Here is a 19,679-nt window from a genome sequence, read left to right as displayed (position 1 = left end):
ATGTTTTTATTTTCTGTATACTACACAGTCTTAGTAACTGCAGTGTTGTTCTGTTTTACTAGTATGTGGTGATGTCCATGGCCAGTTCTTTGACCTTATGAAGTTATTCGAAGTGGGGGGATCACCTAGTAATACAAGGTATCTCTTCCTTGGAGACTACGTAGATCGAGGATACTTCAGCATTGAGGTAAGTTATTTTGAATTTGTTTTTGTCATTATTATTTATTGTTTCATAACTTAATGATACGCCTATTCAGTGTTTTTTCTAAATACGTTTGATAAATATTTTCAGTGTTGCTTTGAAGGTCGTACATATGTGCTTCTTGGCTGAATAGGTTTTGCTGCCTGAAATTCTATTTCAGTGACAATTCCAAAGGGCACAGTTCATCCATGCTGATTGGAACGGTTAAAAATAAGACTCGGGTTTGGAATAGAGAGCTGCAGGCCGGTTGTATCAATGGTCTGTAGTGGCCTTGGTGGGAGACATGGCTAGAGGGTGGCAACTAGACTAAGCTTGGATCCATTATAGCTGCAATGATGACCCACTTTCATGAGTAAAAGGATATCAAAGCATGTATAGAAGCCTCTCAAAATATCCCTGAACTGTCCTTCTCACTCTATATGCATTTTGATGCATTCATGTGCCCTCTGTTGATGAAATAAAATCAGTGGTCACTGAAATTACTTCAACTGAAAAAAGTAAGATTAAATTAACTGATGGAAATCGGACATTGCTTTTAATTAGTTTGATTTTTAAAATGATTCTTTTTAACCACAATGAAAAAACTAAGCGATTTTTATATTGGTGCACGATTAGATTAAGCGTAAATCGATTAGTCATGTCTGCAGAGTGGGGTACGGGGATGACATGTTTAAGAGGCAAATGTTACTTTTACACTGGTCACTTGTGAGCTGAGCGCCATAAACTGTGTCTCTGCAGTGTGCATGTGTAATGAATGCCAGCTCAAGCTGTGCAAAAGTATGTCAGTCAAACCTCACTCTTTGAGACCCTACAAGTAAGATTAGCGGCAGCCAGTGGCAAGTGTTTTTGTGTGTCGAATTATTTAGACGCCTACACCTCAAACACGACACTTAGATTGTATAAAAAAATTAATGCAGGTTAATGTCACTGTAGCAACGCCACTGCATCACACGCAAATACTTGTGCAGGCATTGCTAGAGGAGTATGGATGTTAACAATATTGTGCATTACACTACATGAATGTACATAACAACAGTGTACATTCCTTAAAAAAATGGTTGTACTACCAGATATTCTGAATAGTAATTTTCCAATGGATATTTGTCTTTTATTGTATTTGTATTAACTTTTATCAGTTTAATAGTTTTTCTATGAGATGTGTTTATAAATAAATGGAGAAAAGATCTGAGAAAATTGTGATTAATATAATTTTAAGGATGGGACAGGCCAAAAGTCACACACCCATAAATATATATATATGTGTGTGTGTGTATATGTATATATATATATATATATATATATATATATATATATATATATATATATATATATATTGCATTTTGTGACTGTTGTCATTTTGGCACCTGGCTTGTCGTGGAGTTTTGTGTGCTGTTGTAGAAGACAGTTGTCTTGTCGTGTGCCTGTGGAGGAAAAGGCGTCCGGTTATTTATAACATTGACCACACCTCGTGTGTGTGTTTAGTAAACCCAATGTCGGAGAATATTTAAAGACTAAGATAACGGCTTCACAACGATGATCTGCTGCATTACATGAGTGATTAAATCTACAGCTTAACTATACGGAAAGCGAACGTCACAGTATACTCAGAAGTGACATGTGAAGTGACAGGTGACACTACATTAGCTGTGTAGCTTCTGAATGTGACTTACTGTAGCTGTCTAATAATTATTTGTAATCGTTCATAAAATCCAGTACATTGTAGTGAAGTCCGTTTAAAGTGAATTTGTCACTGTAATCTGACAGTAGACTGGTGATGTGTGAGTTTACCAACAATTCCCAACACAGGAATGATATTTACATTGATAAAATCATGACAGTCATTAGTATTAATATCAATAATTATGCTTACTTACATTTATGTACTACCTTGTCTGCTCCGCTGTCTTGTACGCAAACTCTTCGCCTGTCAGCCGGGGGAGTCCCATACCCCTCACTTTCAAGTGTACTCCCTGAACACACTTAGTTTCAAGGGCTATACATCCCTTGATCTTAACCCTTCCCCTGGGAAATGGGATACTCCTTTGCCCTTAATGTTCCAAAAAATTTTTGTTTTTGCAAATATTCACTCATTTTGAATGTAATGCATGCAACATGTTCCAAAAAATCTGGGACAGGGGCATGTCAACCACTGTGTTAAATCACCTTTCCTTTTAACAACACTCAATAAACATTTAGGAACTGAGGACACTAACTGTTGAAGCTTTGTAAGGTGGCCTTCTTCCCCATTCTTGCTTGATATACAACTGGACTCAACAGTCCAGGGTCTCCGTTGTTGTATTTTGTGCTTCATAATGTGCTACCCATTTTCAATGGGAGACAGGTCTGGACTGCTGCAAGGCAAGTCAGTAGTACCTGAACTATTTTACTACAAAGCCACAATGTTGTAACACGTGCAGAATGTGGCTAGGCATTCTCTTGCTGAAATAAGAAGCGATGTCCCTGAAAAGACGTTGCTTGGATGGCAGCATATGTTACTGGAAAACCTGTATGTGCCTTTCAGCATTAACGGTGCCTTGCAAGTTAGCCATGCTATGGGCACTAATACAACCCCATACCATCCCAGATGCTAGCTTTTGAACTTTGCGCTGATAACAATCCGGATGGTCCTTTTAGAAAGTTGAGGAATGCTCATCAAACACCTGTTTGGAACATCCCACAGGTGAACAAGCTAATTGGGAACAGGTGAGTGCCATGATTGGGTATAAAAAGGAGCTTCCCTGATTTGCTCAGTCATTCACAAGCAAAATGGGGCGAGGTTCACCTCTTTTTGAACAAGTGCGCGAGAAAATAGTCGAACAGTTTAGGACAATGTTCCTCAACGTACAATTGCAAGGAATTTATCATACCATATATCATATTTCATCATCTACGGTCCATAGTATCATCAAAAGGTTGAGAGAATCTGGAGAAATCACTGCATGTAAACGGTAAGGCCGAAAACCAACATTGAATGCCCGTGACCTTCGATCCCTCAGGCGGCACTGCATCAAAATCCGACATCAATGTGTAAAGGATATCACCACATGGGCTCAGGCACACTTCGGAAAACACTTCAGTAAATACAGTTCGGCGCTACATCTGTAAGTGGAACTTGAAACTCTACTATGCAAAGCAAAAGCCATTTATCAACAACACCCAGAAACGCCGCTGGCTTCTCTGGGCCCGAGCTCATCTCAGATGGACTGATGCCAAGTGGAAAAGTGTTCTGTGGTCCGATGAGTCCACATTTCAAATTGTTTTTGGAAATTGTGGTCGTCGTGTCCTCCGGGTCAAGGAGGAAAAGAACCATCCGGACTGTTATGGACGCAAAGTTCAAAAGCCAGCATCTGTGATTGTATGAGGCTGTGTTAGTGCCAATGGCATGGGTAACTTACACATCTGTGAAGGCACCATTAATGCTGAAAGGTACATACGGCGAAACATATGCTGCCATCCAAGCAACGTCTTTTTCATGGACGCCAGTGCTTATTTCAGCAAGACGATGCCAAACCACATTCTGCACCTGTTACAACAGCGTGGCTTCGTAGTAAAAGAGTGCATTAATCATCATATTTATATTGCACGCGTAATCTTAATAGCTAAAGTTGCGCTCTCTATTAGGACTGAACATTTTTCTTTTTACAAAAGGCAAAACAGCTCTCTTCAGAATGACTGATCTGTGTACATGAAGATGAATTCAACAATGTGGTTGCCTAGGAAACAAAGTGTCCCTTCAAGTAGTAGTATACCTTTGTAGGAAAGCCTTTCACTTCTTCCTACTTGGCAATTAATGTGTGTTCTTTGATTCATAATTGGCACCGTAATCCTAGTGTGTGTGTGTGTGTGTGTGTGTGTCTGTGTGTGCGTGTGTGTGCATATCTGCACTGTGTTCCAGTTATTAGATGTATGCTTTTGTTCAGTTTTAGTCTGAATTACAGTGAATAAATTTTTAATCAAAAGCAATTACATTAGGTTTTTAATACCTTTAAAAAATTGTGTGTCCCCTGAGTGCCTTCCTCAAGTGCACCTCGACAATAGTCAGGAAGCAGACTAGCATATCACGAACAATTTAAATTTCTTCTTTAATCCTGAAGCCAAATATTAGCGAGTGAACTACTTTACAGTTCACTGTTGCTCCCTCAATTTACAAACATGGTGACAATGGTTAACATTCCATCTAAAAGTGACAAGTGACAGTTATTGAGAGCCTATCCCAGCTGTCATCGGGCAGGAGGCGGGGTACACCCTGAACTAGTTGCCAGCCAATCGCAGGGCACACACACACAAACAAACAACCAATCGCACTCACATTCACACCTACGGGCAATTTAGAGTCTCCAATTCATGCATGTTTTTGGGATGTGGGAGGAAACCGGAGTGGCCGGAGAAAACCCACGCAGGCACGGGGAAAACATGCAAACTCCACACAAGCGGGACCGGGGATTGAACCCGGGTCCTCAGAACTGTGAGGCTGATGCTCTAACCAGTCGTCCACTGTGCCGCATCCCAAAAACATGCATTAATTGGAGACTCTAAATTGCCCGTATGTGTGACTGTGAGTGTGAATGGTTGTTTGTTTTTATGTGCCCTGCGATTGGCTGGCAACCAGTTCAGGGTGTACCCTGCCTCCTGCCCGATGACAGCGGGGATAGGCTCTAGCACGCCCGCGACCCTAGTGAGGAGAAGCGGCTCAGAAAATGGATGGATGGATAGTTGAAGACACGCGATTTGTACCTGATACATCAGGTTTTGAATTTAAACTTTAAAGCTATAGTACGTAACGTTTGGGCCTCTCAAGCTGGAATTCTGCATTACAACAAAAGAACAGAGGCGTCGCTTCAATATGACATAGGCAATGGATGTTTTGCCCTTTATATGTGATTCTACATTTTTACTGTTTTAAAGGATATGCGTTATTTCCTTGCTGTCATTTGCAGTGCGCCATCAACCTGGCCTGTGCGGGAAATGAATAGGGCATTCACCAAATATAAAAAATAAGATACTGACAAATACAGCAAGATGTTAGATGAGCTGAATGGCTTAATCAGCATTGTCATCTCCTCTAGTAGTAGCTTGGGTTAACATTAATTTATTTATTTACAAAAAAAGGTTGTGGATTATACCTTATTTTTGGATGTATGGTAATTTAAATCAAATTGTATATCTGTTCTACAAACAAGTTATTATTTTTCATTTTTGGGCTTTGCTAAATGATTAGGTGTTGGTGTGAGGGGCTGACATTAGCTGACATCTAAGACTTGTCTCGTTCATAAGCATAGGTACGGCGAGCCGAATCATAATGAGACGTACACGTATGCATAGATGTAAAAAGAATTAATATCAGAGCAAAAATAAATGTTTTTGAAACAAAATTGTAAACAGTTTCTTCCATTACATCTGAAACAGAAGATATGGTTTCATTGCTCTTTGTCGGTCTGACCACATTCTGATCAACTAATTCATGTCCGCAAGAAACTGCCCTTATTCACTCGTGTGCATGCTTTGTATGTATGTGTGTCCGAATGGTGCAGGGAGACAAACATAAGAAACACATTCATAAATAAAAATTATCATGTAAATATCTGATGAAAGTGAAAGATGTAATATATAAGTTCTATTCCATATCGTTCCATTGCAACTTTTGAAATGTAAATTTGTTTATTGGGTGAGATTGTTTTCAATCTCTAACCATTGAAGTGGAGAGTACAGTATAGACTAGACTATCTTATGTTTTATATTGATTATCCTATTAGATTATACTTAGGTCTGAGGTGTTTTAAGAGTGGATATGTCCTGATAATAGGGTCTGAAACAGGTCAGGTCAACAATCTTAAATATTCAACGCATACACAATACAACCAAAGCTGTGAAATATGCCTATTTTTTTTTTAAACCTTCATGTGTGCTGTCTGTACCCGATAATTTTTTTTTTTACTAAGATTTGAAAGATACTTGTGTGTACCAGGCCTAAGGCATCTGTCAATCATGATTCCACGCCTCTGATGACACATCTGTGCCTAAAGTCTCAATACGAAAAAATCTAATTCTCAACTGAAGAATAGATTCATAACTGAAAAAAAGAAACTTAGAAAAAGCGTGAAAGGAAAGGAAACACAATTTTATTGAAATTACCTGTTCAACAAAAAAAAATCTGTTTAAAATCAAAACCTGTGGTGAGTTACAAATATTTTAAAAGGAAATCTATGTCATTTATTTAGCACCATAATCTCAAAGAAAATATCAATATGATGTCTTTGTTTGTTGGTTAAGCGCTTCACATGTGCTGGGTGGGTTGTCTCATAATGTTTGTAAAGTTTAGAAGTATGCTTTTCTTCTCCTGCAAATGTGCCCTTGATTGGCTTCCTTCTGCAATTTTATACAGTGAGCTCAAAGGCGGGGCATGTACATATTGTGCATCACAAGGCAGTATATTTTCCACCTTTGTAAATTATCTTTTTTTTCTCTCCTGTCACTTTGTTTGTATCTCGCAGTGTGTTCTCTACCTCTGGTCACTCAAGATCAACCACCCTACCACACTCTTCCTCCTGCGAGGGAACCATGAGTGCCGCCACCTCACAGAGTACTTCACCTTCAAACAGGAATGTAAGTGCAGGTCTTTCAGCCATATGAAGGCCAGTCTAATGCACTCCCTCTGCTGTCACATACTTTATTAATATGGAGTCATATTATGGAAAATTGACTTTAATTGTTTTTATTCAAATATTGTAGTTTGGTCTCTGGAACGCTTGTCTACCTGTAACAGTCAGGCTAATTTACATACTACTGCCCCACACTATGGTTCTCCGCCCAAGATATAGCAGCTCGGGTGAATAACTGAAAATGTACGATAGATCAGTTTTCGATGGGCAATAAACTATGGTTGGATGGATGTTAAAAGGACTCAAAACTCAAGGTGTAGGACTTGCGACTTGACTCGGGACTTGCCTGTCTCGACTTGAGACTCGACTCGGGACTTGCCTGTCTTGACTTGGGACTTGACGGCAAAGAATTGTGACTTGCAAAGCAATGACTTGGTCCCACCTCTGGTTCTCAATGCTGTGATAACTGAGGGGCTTGAGTTCATACTGTATTAGATGTCCTGTCGATGACCACTAATGCTTAATTTGCTAATTATTTTATCTGTCTTTAAAGAATGTCCGTTTTGCTAATGAACACACATGTATTGTGACACATGATGGCATACCCTTACAATCACTGAAACTGGATCTGGAAAAAAATATGTACTTGGTCCCTCTATGTCTTCCACTCATCTGGGAAGACATTCTACAGCAGGGGCCTTTTTGAAACGGAGAGCTACATCTTGGCTCCTGATTAATGTGAAGGGCTACCAGTCTGATACCTTTCAATAATTTCAGTAATTTACCTTTCAATATCTGTTATTGTTAGTGATGAATTCTATACATCTATGTGAAGACATTGATCATGTTAATGGCTTCTCACAATTATCAACAAATATTTAACAAGCTCGTAAACAGATAAATATCAATATGTAAGACATTATTTCTATAAATCTCTGCAAGTGTATGAATTTTCAAATGATCACTTCTAAAACATTCCTAGCAAATCAATGTCCCATCACTGGTAAGCTATTGTTAGAACAGGCCCGCGAGCTACTCATTTGGTCCTTGGAGGCAACCTAGTGGCCCATGAGCACCACGTTGGTTACCCCTGCTTTACAGGATTTTGCAGTGTGTCCATGGGAATGTTTGTGGTCACTAATCTTGGACGAGAGGGCCCGAGGACAGAACAAGGACAGGAGAAGAAGCATGCAGGACAAGGGTCGTGAACCCGGCTGTACAACTGAAGTGTGGTGGGAGAGGCTATGTAAATTTTAAACGTCTATAGGACGAGAGTGTAAGTGAGGGGATACCCAAGCAATTTTCATATTCATGAGGTATTTGTTGCAATAAGTGTGTGGCCCCACACCCAGCGAAAAAGTCACAAGGGTGTGTGCCTGCGGACTCATGCAAGTGAATTGACACTGTTTCGTATACACACTGACTGACAGAAGTGTCCTGTAATTGCACCGCAGTGGCTGAGGACCCAGTCCTACTTCTCCTTGACCCAGTAGAGACGCTTCCTGAGCTTAGGCTCAGAAGTGGCTTGACCCCAGGAACCCAACAGTTGTAGCCCATCTCCCAGATGGGTCTGATTGTGGTGGTTTTTGAAGCTGTAACTCCCGCCTCATTCCTGGATCTCTGCTAGATTCTTGAATCTTCACTGTTCGATAATCTGCTGAAGCCCACGATCATCTCTTTTGCTGGTGCATCTTCTCCTGTCACATTTTGTCCTTCCACTAGACTTTCCATTGATATGCTTGGACACAGCGCTCTGTGAACAGCCAGCCTCCTTAGCTATGAACTTTTGTGTCTTTCCCATCCTATGGAGGGTATCAATGATGGTCTTCTGGCCAGTTGTCAAGTCTGCAGTCTTCCCCATATTGAAACCAACTGAGACAAATGAACCAAACTGAAGCAATTTACTGACACCTGGGGAAGCCTGTGCATGTGCTTTGAGTTTAGTAGATGATTAGTGTGTGACACTCAGTTTAAAGCATTTATGACCTGCAAAATTTTGACTGATTTCTTCACAGTGTTCTAATTTTTTTAATTCCTGATTTTGTGGGTTTTAGGAGCTGGAAGCCCAAAAAAAAAAAACAATAGTTGTTTAAATTGTGGGCCCTGAATCTCTAATCTATGTAAGTTTTACTTTTTGAATAGAATTAGGGAAATAAACTTTTCCATGATATTCAATTTTTTTGGAAAGGGTCTGTACATGTAAATACAAGAAGTTGTTTTCGATTAAAATTCATTCATCTTTTTATGTCCATCCATCCATCCATCCATCCATCCATCCATTTTCTGAGCCGCTTCTCCTCACTAGGGTCGCGGGCGTGCTGGAGCCTATCCCAGCTATCATTGGGCAGGAGGTGGGCGACACCCTGAACTGGTTGACAGCCAATCGCAGGGCACACATAAACAAACAACCATTCGCACTCACATTCACACCTACGGGCAATTTAGAGTTGTCAATTAACCTAGCATGCATGTTTTTTGGATGTGGGAGGAAACCGGAGTGCCCGGAGAAAACCCACGCAGGCACGGGGAGAACATGCAAACTCCACACAGGTGGGGCCGGGGATTGAAACCTGGTTCTCAGAACTGTGAGGCAGACGCTCTAACCAGTCATCCACCGTGACGCCTCTTTTTATGCCAACCCAAACATTTTCACCCAATAGTATAAATAAAGGAGTTGGCTGTATACATTTGGAGGGGAGTGTATTTTTTTCCCCCACAGATTCCAATTTGGGGCTGCAGCCAAAAATGTGCTCAAATGCATTTATATAAGCGTTTCATCACTGCAGTTTTTCAAGGATGGTGGCAGTTGAGAGAGTCCACTTAATAAATTGACTAGTGTCCCTGGCCCTCTTTGTCAGAAAGTGTCGGTGAGCTCAGCATGACGCATCATCTGCAAAAGAGACTCCACACCGCCGAAGGAGCCTTTTTATTGTCATGATGCAGATGATAAACTGTCAGAGCGTTGAGTGCCCGTCAGGTGTGCTGTTGATCCTTTTCATACAGTTAAACACGATTTCAGTTGGAGCCTGTGTGTCTGTTTCTATATATTCTTGTGTGTCTTTGTGTGGCTTAATGGGACAGCACAGACAACCTTGCCAATTTCTAATTGATTTCACTCACAGCATCTTCTTCACCTCCACCTGCATGCACCCTCATCTACAGGCTAACAAAATGTATCTTTACACACTGTCCATCTTTAGATGTGTGGTGTAAAACTCTTAAAAATGTTGTTAGGCATCGTGCTTTTTGTTTTGAATAATATACAATGCACAATACTAAATTTAAAAATTAAATGGTAAATGGACTGCACTTATATAGCACTTTATCTACACTATCACAGTTCCCAAAGTGCATTAGAAAGACTCACATTCACCCACTCACACACACACAAATGGGCGTACTGCTGCCATGCAAGGCGCTGCCAGGCCCACTGGGAGCAAATTAGGGTTCAGTGTCCTGCCCAAGGACACTTCGACATGGGGACAGTCGGAGCCAGGATTAGAACCAGGTCACTGGACGACCCATTCTACCTACTGAGCCACAGCCGCTAAACGGAAATTAGTGATGTATTGCATTTTCTCATTGTAAATGCAAAACAATGTCATGATCAATACATAGTTGTAATGACTTAAGACAATGTTTGAATCACAATAATAATTCTTTTGTAGAATAAGAAGTCCAATTACCTGTTCGGTGAACAAGTCATTACTGTTAACAAAGCTAAACTCAACCACGAACTCCCTAAATACAAGCAGCACATTGACTGTCCTACCAGGGAAAATAATACTTTAGACCACTGCGACACTACGGTAAAAAACGCATACCGTGCTATACCTCGTGCAGCCCTGGGCTCGTCTGATCACTGCTTAATTCACTTAATACCGATGTACAAGCAAGAACTTAAATGTGCGAAGCCTACAGTGAAAACAGTCAAAAAGTGGACCAATGAAGCCAAGATGGAACTTCAAAGCTGTTTAGACTGCACAGACTGGAGTGTCTTTGAAAATTCAGCTGGCAGCCTGGATGAATATACGGACACTGTCACATCCTATATCAGTTTCTGTGAAGAGGTTTGTGTACCAACAAAATCATTTCGGACATTCATCAACAACAAGCCGTGGTTCACTGCTAAACTTAAGCGGCTTCGCCAAGCTAAGGAAGATGCATATCAGAGCGGGGACAGGGCCCTGTATAATCGAGCTAGAAACCAGCTTACTAAAGAAATTAACATTGCAAAGAGGATCTATGCAGCAAAGTTGGAAAAACAGACTCAAAATCAGTCTGGCATGCATTCCAATCGCTGACTAATTACAAGCGACGATCCCCCCAAGCTGAGAACAATAGCACACTAGCCAACGACTTGAATACCTTCTATTGCAGATTTGAAAAAGACAGTTTCACTCCACACACCCACCCGGCCGCACCCGCGACCACAACCACACCTCTGACTTCTGCGTTAACCATCCATGAACAGGATGTGAGACGCATCTTCAAACAACAGAAGATTAACAAAGCGGCAGGACCGGACCATGTGTCCCCATCCTGCCTCAAAGTCTGCGCGGACCAGCTAGCTCCAGTCTTCACTCAGATCTTCAACAGATCTTTTGAAATGTGCGAAGTTCCATCCACCATCATTCCAGTCCCCAAGAAACCTGCAATCTCTGGTCTGAATGACTACAGGCCTGTCACTTTGACATCTGTGGTCATGAAGTCCTTTGAACGTCTCGTGCTGGACCCCCTTCAGTTTGTCTACCAAGCGAACAGGTCTGCGGATGATGCAGTCAACATGGGACTGCACTTCATCCTAGAACACCTCGACAGTGCAGGGACCTACGCGAGGATCCTGTTCGTGGACTTCAGCTCAGCGTTCAACACCATCATCCCTGAACTCCTTTCAACCAAGCTTCTCCAGCTCAGCGTCTCACCTGCCATCTGCCAGTGGATTTACAGCTTTCTGACGGGCAGGACACAGCAGGTCAGGCTGGGGTAGGCCACCTCATCCACACGCAGCATCAGCACTGGGGCGCCCCAAGGTTGTGTCCTCTCTCCGCTGCTCTTCTCTCTCTACACGAACGACTGCACCTCAGTGAACCCGACTGTCAAGCTCCTGAAGTTTGCAGATGACACCACTGTCATCGGCCTCATCAAGGACGGTGACGAGTCTGCATATCGACAGGAAGCGGAGCGGCTGGAGCTGTGGTGCGGCCGACACAACCTGGAGCTGAACACGCTCAAGACGGTAGAGATGATCGTGGACTTCAGGAGGCATCCTTCGCCACAGCTGCCCCTCACGTTGTCCAGCTGCCTTGTGTCAACCGTCGAGACCTTCAAGTTCCTGGGAATTACAATCTCTCAGGACCTGAAGTGGGCGACCAACATCAACTCCGTCCTCAAAAAGGCCCAGCAGAGGATGTACTTCCTGCGGCTTCTGAGAAAGCACGGCCTGCCACCGGAGCTGCGGAGACAGTTCTACACAGCGGTCATCGAATCAGTCCTGTGTTCTTCCATCACAGTTTGGTTTGGTGCTGCTACAAAAAAGGACAAACTCCGACTTGCAACGGACAATCAAAACTGCTGAAAGGGTTGTCGGTACCCCCTTACCCACCATTGAGGACTTGCACGCTGCCAGAACTAAGACAAGGGCAGTGCAAAATCCTCTCGGACCGTCTGCACCCCGGTCACCGGCTCTTCCAGCTCCTTCCCTCAGGTAGGCGCTACCAATCAACGCAAACTAGAACTAGTAGACATTCCAACAGCTTCTTCCCTCTTGCGATCAACTTCTTAAACACCTAACCTATAATTCCATTACAACAAGCTGGAATTTTTTTGACTTGAGTTCGTTGTCACATTTCTGTGGGGCCAATTATGTATTACTCGTGCACTCACTGTAGTTGTCTCGCCACGCTGCACTATTTGCATATACTGGCCACTCATGCCAGAGTGGCATCTGTTCCATTTGCACACTGATTGAGGAGTATCTGTAACATTTGCACAACCGACATTGTCCCAGATGATCGCACTACTCGTCACTTTAAACCGCATACACTCCTTGAAGTCTCAGCGCCCTTTGCACAATGGTCATTGCACCGGATTTTTTTATTGCAATATTAGTCATTCGAACTGCTCTAAGTGCTAGAGGACTCTGCATCTTTTTGCACAATTGTTTTTTGTCAATGTCTTTATGTCCCCAAAGTGTTCTGTAAATTGAGTGTCTGTTGTACTAGAGCGGCTCCAACTACCGAAGACAAATTCCTTGTGTGTTTTGGACATACTTGGCAAATAAAGATGATTCTGATTCTGATTCTGATTCTGATATTTGTGGTTTGGCATTCACGAAAGCGCCTAGTCACGATAGTTTTGCAACATATCCTCCCGTTATTCACTGAAAAACATCTATTTGCTGTTTTTGTGAAAAGGCCAAAGCAATAACATTACCGCTGTGGCACCATCTGGTGCCATCTTGGTGCTGAAGTGTGTTGAGGATCTTCATTTAGACAAAGGTTTTCCTATGCTGCTGTCTTGTGGCAATAACAGTGCAGTATAAACCTTTCTATGGAGGGCGTCAATTACGTCCAAATTTTCATTATTCGGGGCAGGGCTCAGTCCCTATCCTCCTCCTTCGAGTGCGGATTCACTGTATGTAAAAGTTAGTGATGATTTTTTTCCATGCGTCGTTGCCACTTCCTTTTTCTTGCAATATAAGGCAATAGGCTTACTGTGTGCATATGCATAATATTGTGTCATTTTATACATGGTTTACATTAAAGTCTGGTATAGCGTGCTTGAGTATACTCTGACTGTGACTAGTATTATCTGTGCAGTGTTTGACAATCATAATACTGTATGTTTTACTGGCTTTGTCTGTCTGCTCTGGCCTGCAATGAGTTTGCTTCCCCTGACCCTAATCTGATTTGCAGTGCTGTACAAGTGACACTGTGGAAGATGTATTGTGACTGTTACTGGTAACGAGCCATTGGAATCATTCACAGCTTCTCCTCTGGCGACGCTTTGTTGATTGAGCCAACAATTTGTTTGTCATGCACATTAATGAACACATAGGATAAAACCTTTGTCCCAAATTTCACAGTGTAACTTGCTACATAATGTCAATGGTATATCAATCATATAACCATACAAGTTTGTTGTACAATATTTGTGACAGGTAAAATTAAGTACTCAGAAAGGGTCTATGATGCCTGTATGGAGGCCTTTGACTGCCTGCCCCTTGCTGCCCTGCTTAACCAACAGTTCCTGTGTGTACACGGTGGCCTCTCACCAGAAATTAACTGCCTTGACGACATAAGGAAAGTAAGTAACATAATTTGAAATAGTGCATCAATCACACACTGTCATGAAAGTATACATATAATACTTGTAAACTTGTCTTTTTCTAACAGTTAGATAGATTTAAAGAGCCTCCAGCATTTGGGCCAATGTGTGACCTGATTTGGGCCGACCCTGGTGAGGACTATGGCAGTGAAAAGACAACGGAACACTTCAACCATAACTCTGTCAGAGGCTGTTCCTACTTTTTCAGGTGTTAAATTAAATCTCCTTGGAAGTTAGTCCTCCTAATAGCAGTGACAGTCCTAGGAAAATCAATTGTGCTATTTAGTGCAAAGAAAATGGCTTTGGTATAATTAAAAAATATTCCAGACGTCTGCTGCATTTCTATATATGGTCGCTATCGTGTGCACTGGGCTTTGCATAACTGACTTGCAATTAGTCATGAGCAACATTATAACATTTATTTCTGAGGAAGTAGTAAAGACATTTAACCTCTAACTTTGTCACAACTTTACAATAAAAATCATTTAATTTTCAACAGATTGGTCAACTTGTATTTTATCTCTTTGCAGTTACTCAGCAGTCTGTGACTTTTTGGTAAATAATAACTTGTTGTCAGTAATTAGAGCCCATGAAGCCCAAGATGCAGGGTAAGTACGTCTGCCGTTTTCTCACATATTTTTCATGATATGCAATATCTCTGAGTGTTTTTTTTTTTTTTTTTTTTTTTGTGGTCCAATAGTTATCGGATGTACAGAAAAAGTCAGACTACTGGCTTCCCTTCGTTAATTACAATCTTTTCAGCTCCAAATTATCTTGATGTATACAACAACAAAGGTTTGTGTATGTTTCGTTGACTTAGCTGTTTTCATGCTAGCTACTAAGTTTTAATTTTCAGACTTTGTTGTCTTTTGCTCTAGCTGCTGTTTTAAAATATGAGAACAACGTGATGAATATTCGACAGTTCAACTGTTCCCCCCACCCTTACTGGTTACCTAACTTTATGGATGTCTTCACATGGTCTTTGCCATTTGTTGGAGAAAAAGGTATGTTGGAAAAATAAAAACAAAAACTCAAACTGTGCCTTGCAAAAGTATCCACCCCGTTGGCTTTTTACCCATTTTGTTACATTACAATACAATCCTTTAATTTAAAACAAAATCTTTTTCTGATCTTTATTTAATTGATCTTCACAAAATAGTCTAACATTTGAAGTGAAACGAAGAACACCTAAATAAAAAAAAAAAATTTTAAAGTTAAAAAACTTTTCACCCCCTGAAAGTCAGTACTTTGTCGAGCCACCTTTTGGGGCAATCACAGCTGAATTTTTTTTTTGATAAAGCTCTATGCGCTTCTCACTAGGAATTTTTGCCCATCCCTCAAGGGAAAACTGCTCCAGCTCCATTAAATTTGATGGTCACTTATAGGCTGGTACAGTTTTTTTTTCTCAAGAATATCACTGCATTTAGCACCACCATCTTTCCCTCTACTCAGACCAGTATGCCAGTAAATGCTGTTGAAAAACATTCCCACAGCATAATGCTGCAAATGCCATGTTAGACTGTGGGAATGGTTTTGGTGATTTGGTTAAGGTGATTAGATGGGTGTTGGGTGTGCAACTAGAGAGTTTTCCTTTATGGCCGAAAATATCTATTTTAGTCTCATCTGACCAGAGCACCTTCCTTTTTCTCATTTCGCTTTATTACCTAGACCATCATAACCAGATCCATTCCATTCCATTTTCTACCGCTTATCCAAGGTCGGGTCGCGGCCCCAGCCACCTCATCTGGCTCCTCTCGATGTGGAGGCGCAGCGGCTCTACTCTGAGATCCTCCTGGATGTCCGAGCTTCTCGCCCTATCTCTAAGGGAGAGCCCGGACACCCTGCGGAGGAAACTCATTTCGGCCGCTTGTATCCGGGATCTTGTTCTTTTGGTCACGATCCACAGCTCGTGACCATAGGTGAGGGTAGGAACGTAGATTGACCGGTAAATCGAGAGCTTCGTCTTTCGGCCTAGCTCCTTCTTTACCACAACGGAGCGATACAAATCCGCATCACTGCAGACGCTGCACCGATCCGCCTGTTGATCTCCCGTTCCATTCTTCCCTCACTCGTGAACAAGACCCCAAGATACTTGAACTCCTCCACTCGGGGTAGGATCTCATCCCCAACCTGGAGAGGGCACGCCACCCTTTTCCGACTGAGGACCATGGTCTCAGATTTGGAGGTGCTGATTCTCATCCGAGCCGCTTCACACTCGGCTGCGAACTGCTCCAGTGAGCTGCGCCTAGAAATTCTGTCCATAAAAGTTATGAACAGAATTGGTGACAAAGGGCAGTCTTCACCGAGTCCGACTTACCGGCAATGCGGACCAAGCTCTGACACCGGTCGTACAGGGACCGAACAGGGGGTTCGGTACCCCATACTCCCGAAGCACCCCCCACAGGACTCCACGAGGGACACGGTCAAACGCCTTCTCCAAGTCCACAAAACACATGTAGACTGGTTGGGGCGAACTCCCATGCACCCCGCCGAGGGTGTAGAGCTGGTCCACTGTTCAACAGCCAGGACGAAAACCACACTGCTCCTCCTAAATCTGAGATTCGACTTCCCGACGGACCCTCCTCTCCAGCACCCCTGAATATACCTTAACAGGGAGGCTGAGGAGTGTGATCCCGCTGTAGTTGGAACACACCCTCTGTTCCCCCTTCTTAAAAAGGGAGACCCCGACCCCAAATGGGGGAATTTACACTACATACAGCAGCCGTCCGGTCCGTAGGACATTGGGTGCAGGGCCACACAGAGAGACTGGACAAAAAAATATTTTATTGATCAACAGTGTCTGAAATAAGTTTTATTTTGAAAATCAGGGGCATCCACCTATGCATCTGTACATGTAGAACTGCTCGTCTCTGTCACGTGATAGGGTAGAAAAAAAACAGGCACAATTATGAGACATAAGAAGGCCCTACAACTTAAAAGACAAAAAGCTGCATGTAAAAGCCAATGTCAGCATCCCTGGTAGTTACAGTTACAGTAGCTGTTAATGGCTGTGAATGAGTTATTCAAGTAGAGCTGCTGATATTGTTTCTTCACCTGTTACTCTTTCAGAAGAAGCTCTTCGCTTGTTTTTACAGCACCAAATGTCCCACGGACTGGGACCGGTCCGCCTGCCAAGTGGTTTATGACAGCTGCTATATATAGTGTAAACACATTTTTAATTTTGCCTGCACTACGCTGGCACCGCTGTGTGTGCTGGTTTGCACCTCCCTTTCAGACATGCTTTTTAGAGATGCTGAATCAGCCATTGCAGTTCGTCTCAGGTTTGAGACATCACATTGCCCATGCTCAATTAATCTACTTGCACCAACTCCTCTCAGAATGCGCAAAATGCTGCACAGCAATATTGTACATTTGGCAGACACCCGGTTAGGCGATCAGCTTCCACATCTGTTAGTGTGAGCTCAAGTTTGTGCCTGTTCTTACACACCCAATTTTTTAGTAAATAAGGCCCAGAGTATTTCTCTTAGCTTCAGCAGTCAGGATATACTCCAAGTGGGAGCGTTTTAACAGAGACTGATGCTATGCATAAATCAATAAACATTAAATCTTGCATGTTGAAAATTATACAATGTTCTTTTCCCAAACAAGCAGACTCCTTACAAATGTATTTTTCAAAGACGTATGAGGCTACTATTAAACTAATCTAAAGTTTTCCTCCCCCTACAGTGACAGAGATGTTGGTGAATGTGCTCAACATTTGCTCTGATGATGAGCTCATGTCAGAGGGAGACGATCTATATGAAGGTAAGGTTGCAGCTACCAATGTCTAATCACAAATGTTCGCACTCTGTAACTCAGCATATATCTGTTTTCTTTACGAGAGCAGTGGCAGAATGCCCAAAAATGCACTTTTTTGAGAAAACATAACTACGTATTCCTGCAGAATACTGTTTTTTAAGCATACCCAATACATAATACATTATTTACGCACACAAATTACAGATGTCGTTCGTCCAAGCCAAGCAATGCCTGCCTCTGCTACGATAGCTGGCGATTATGCTCCTTTCAGATTGTTTCGGTTTGGGGGTTGTCCAACCAAGTAGCCACTTTCTAACTTGAACAAGGAGAGTAGTTAAATGGATATCTGTACTATGCAACTAACCTCACCTATTTGAAACCTCCAATGCATCAATTAATTACTTGGTTTCTCAGTAATATGCTGTCTTCCAGGTGGTACCACAGCGATGCGCAAGGAGGTAATCCGGAACAAGATCCGTGCAGTTGGGAAAATGGCTCGAGTCTTCTCAGTCCTCAGGTATGAGCCACTGATTTCACTTTGTTTTTCATCATCCTTTCTCATAGTTGTGGTGGTCCTGCAACAATCAATAAACCAAAATCAGCCAGCATGCTCATATGGTGCCCTGAAAAAGTATTAGCCCCCTTCTCAAATTCTTATATTTTTGCATAGGTTCCCAACTTCAATGTTTAAGATCATCAAACAAATGTAAATATCAGACAAATATAACCCAAGTGAACTTAAAATGCTGTTTTTAAATGGTGATTTCATTTATTAAGGAAAAACAACAATTTAAATTTACCTGGCCCTGTGTGGAAAAAGTAATTACCGCCCTTCTTAAATCATGAATTAATTGTGGCTAATTACAACTTTTGATTGATTTTCACTGATCATACCTGATTACCTCCAGACCTGTTGAGTCAAGAAATCACTTAACATAACCTGTATGACAAAATCAAGTAGGACACAAAATCTAAAGAAGCTACAACAAAATGACACAAACCAAACAAGTTCAAGAACATTCAAGAAATAAAGTAATTAGCATCTATCAGTCTGGAAAGGGTTACAAAAGCCATTTCTAAAGTTTTAGGATTACAGCGATCCATAGGAAGAGCCATTAACCTCAAATGGAGAAATTATGGAACAGTGCTGAACCTTCCTAGGAGTGGCCGGCCGACAAAGATTACCCCAAGAGAACAGCAATGACTTATCCAGGAGGCCACAAAGGAACTCAGGACAACTTCTAAAGAACTGCAGGCCTCCCTTGCCTCAGTTAAATTCAGTGTTCATGACACAACAATAAGGAAGAAACTGGGCAAAAATGGCATCCATCGCAGAGTTCCAAGGCGAAAACCACTGCTGACCAAAAAGAACATAAAGGCTTGTCTCACTTTTGCAAAAGAATATCTGAATGATTGCCTGTAAGAATATTACAGACGTGGATGGACTGACGAGAAGGAAGGTGTGTGTCTCGTTACATCTGGCGTAAATATAGCACAACATTTCAGAAAAAAATAACATATTACAAACAGTTTTACGTGGTGGTCGTAGTGTGGTGGTCTTGGGCTGCGTTGCTTCTTCAAGACCTGGACAACTTGCTGTGATTGATGGAAACAGAAAATGCTGAAGTAGAATGTTCAGCATCAGTTTGTGACCTCAAGCTGAAGTGCACTTGGGTTCTGCAGCAGGAAAACAATCCAAAACACACCACCAAGTCCACTTATGAATGGCTTAAAAAAAACATTGTTTTGGAGTTGCTTAGTCAAAGTCCCGACTTGAATCCTAATGAAAT

General features: G+C 41.9%; 1 protein-coding gene across 3 annotated transcripts in view; it reads left to right on the top strand.

Annotated features, from left to right (window-relative positions):
• The window catches only part of ppp3cca (protein phosphatase 3, catalytic subunit, gamma isozyme, a), a 49,057-nt gene that overhangs the window by 14,638 nt on the left and 14,740 nt on the right, over window positions 1-19,679 (top strand). For all 3 annotated transcript variants that reach the window (XM_061672844.1, XM_061672843.1, XM_061672842.1), the window contains exons 3-11: window positions 63-187; window positions 6,694-6,805; window positions 13,964-14,109; window positions 14,199-14,338; window positions 14,661-14,738; window positions 14,831-14,925; window positions 15,009-15,134; window positions 17,818-17,895; window positions 18,322-18,406. In XM_061672844.1, coding sequence (XP_061528828.1) covers window positions 63-187; window positions 6,694-6,805; window positions 13,964-14,109; window positions 14,199-14,338; window positions 14,661-14,738; window positions 14,831-14,925; window positions 15,009-15,134; window positions 17,818-17,895; window positions 18,322-18,406 — 985 coding nt within the window. The remainder of the gene's footprint in view (window positions 1-62; window positions 188-6,693; window positions 6,806-13,963; window positions 14,110-14,198; window positions 14,339-14,660; window positions 14,739-14,830; window positions 14,926-15,008; window positions 15,135-17,817; window positions 17,896-18,321; window positions 18,407-19,679) is intronic.

The sequence above is a fragment of the Phycodurus eques genome, chromosome 3 (assembly GCF_024500275.1).
Source record: "Phycodurus eques isolate BA_2022a chromosome 3, UOR_Pequ_1.1, whole genome shotgun sequence".
Taxonomy (NCBI): domain Eukaryota; kingdom Metazoa; phylum Chordata; class Actinopteri; order Syngnathiformes; family Syngnathidae; genus Phycodurus; species Phycodurus eques.
This window is presented reverse-complemented; position numbering and strand designations above follow the sequence as displayed.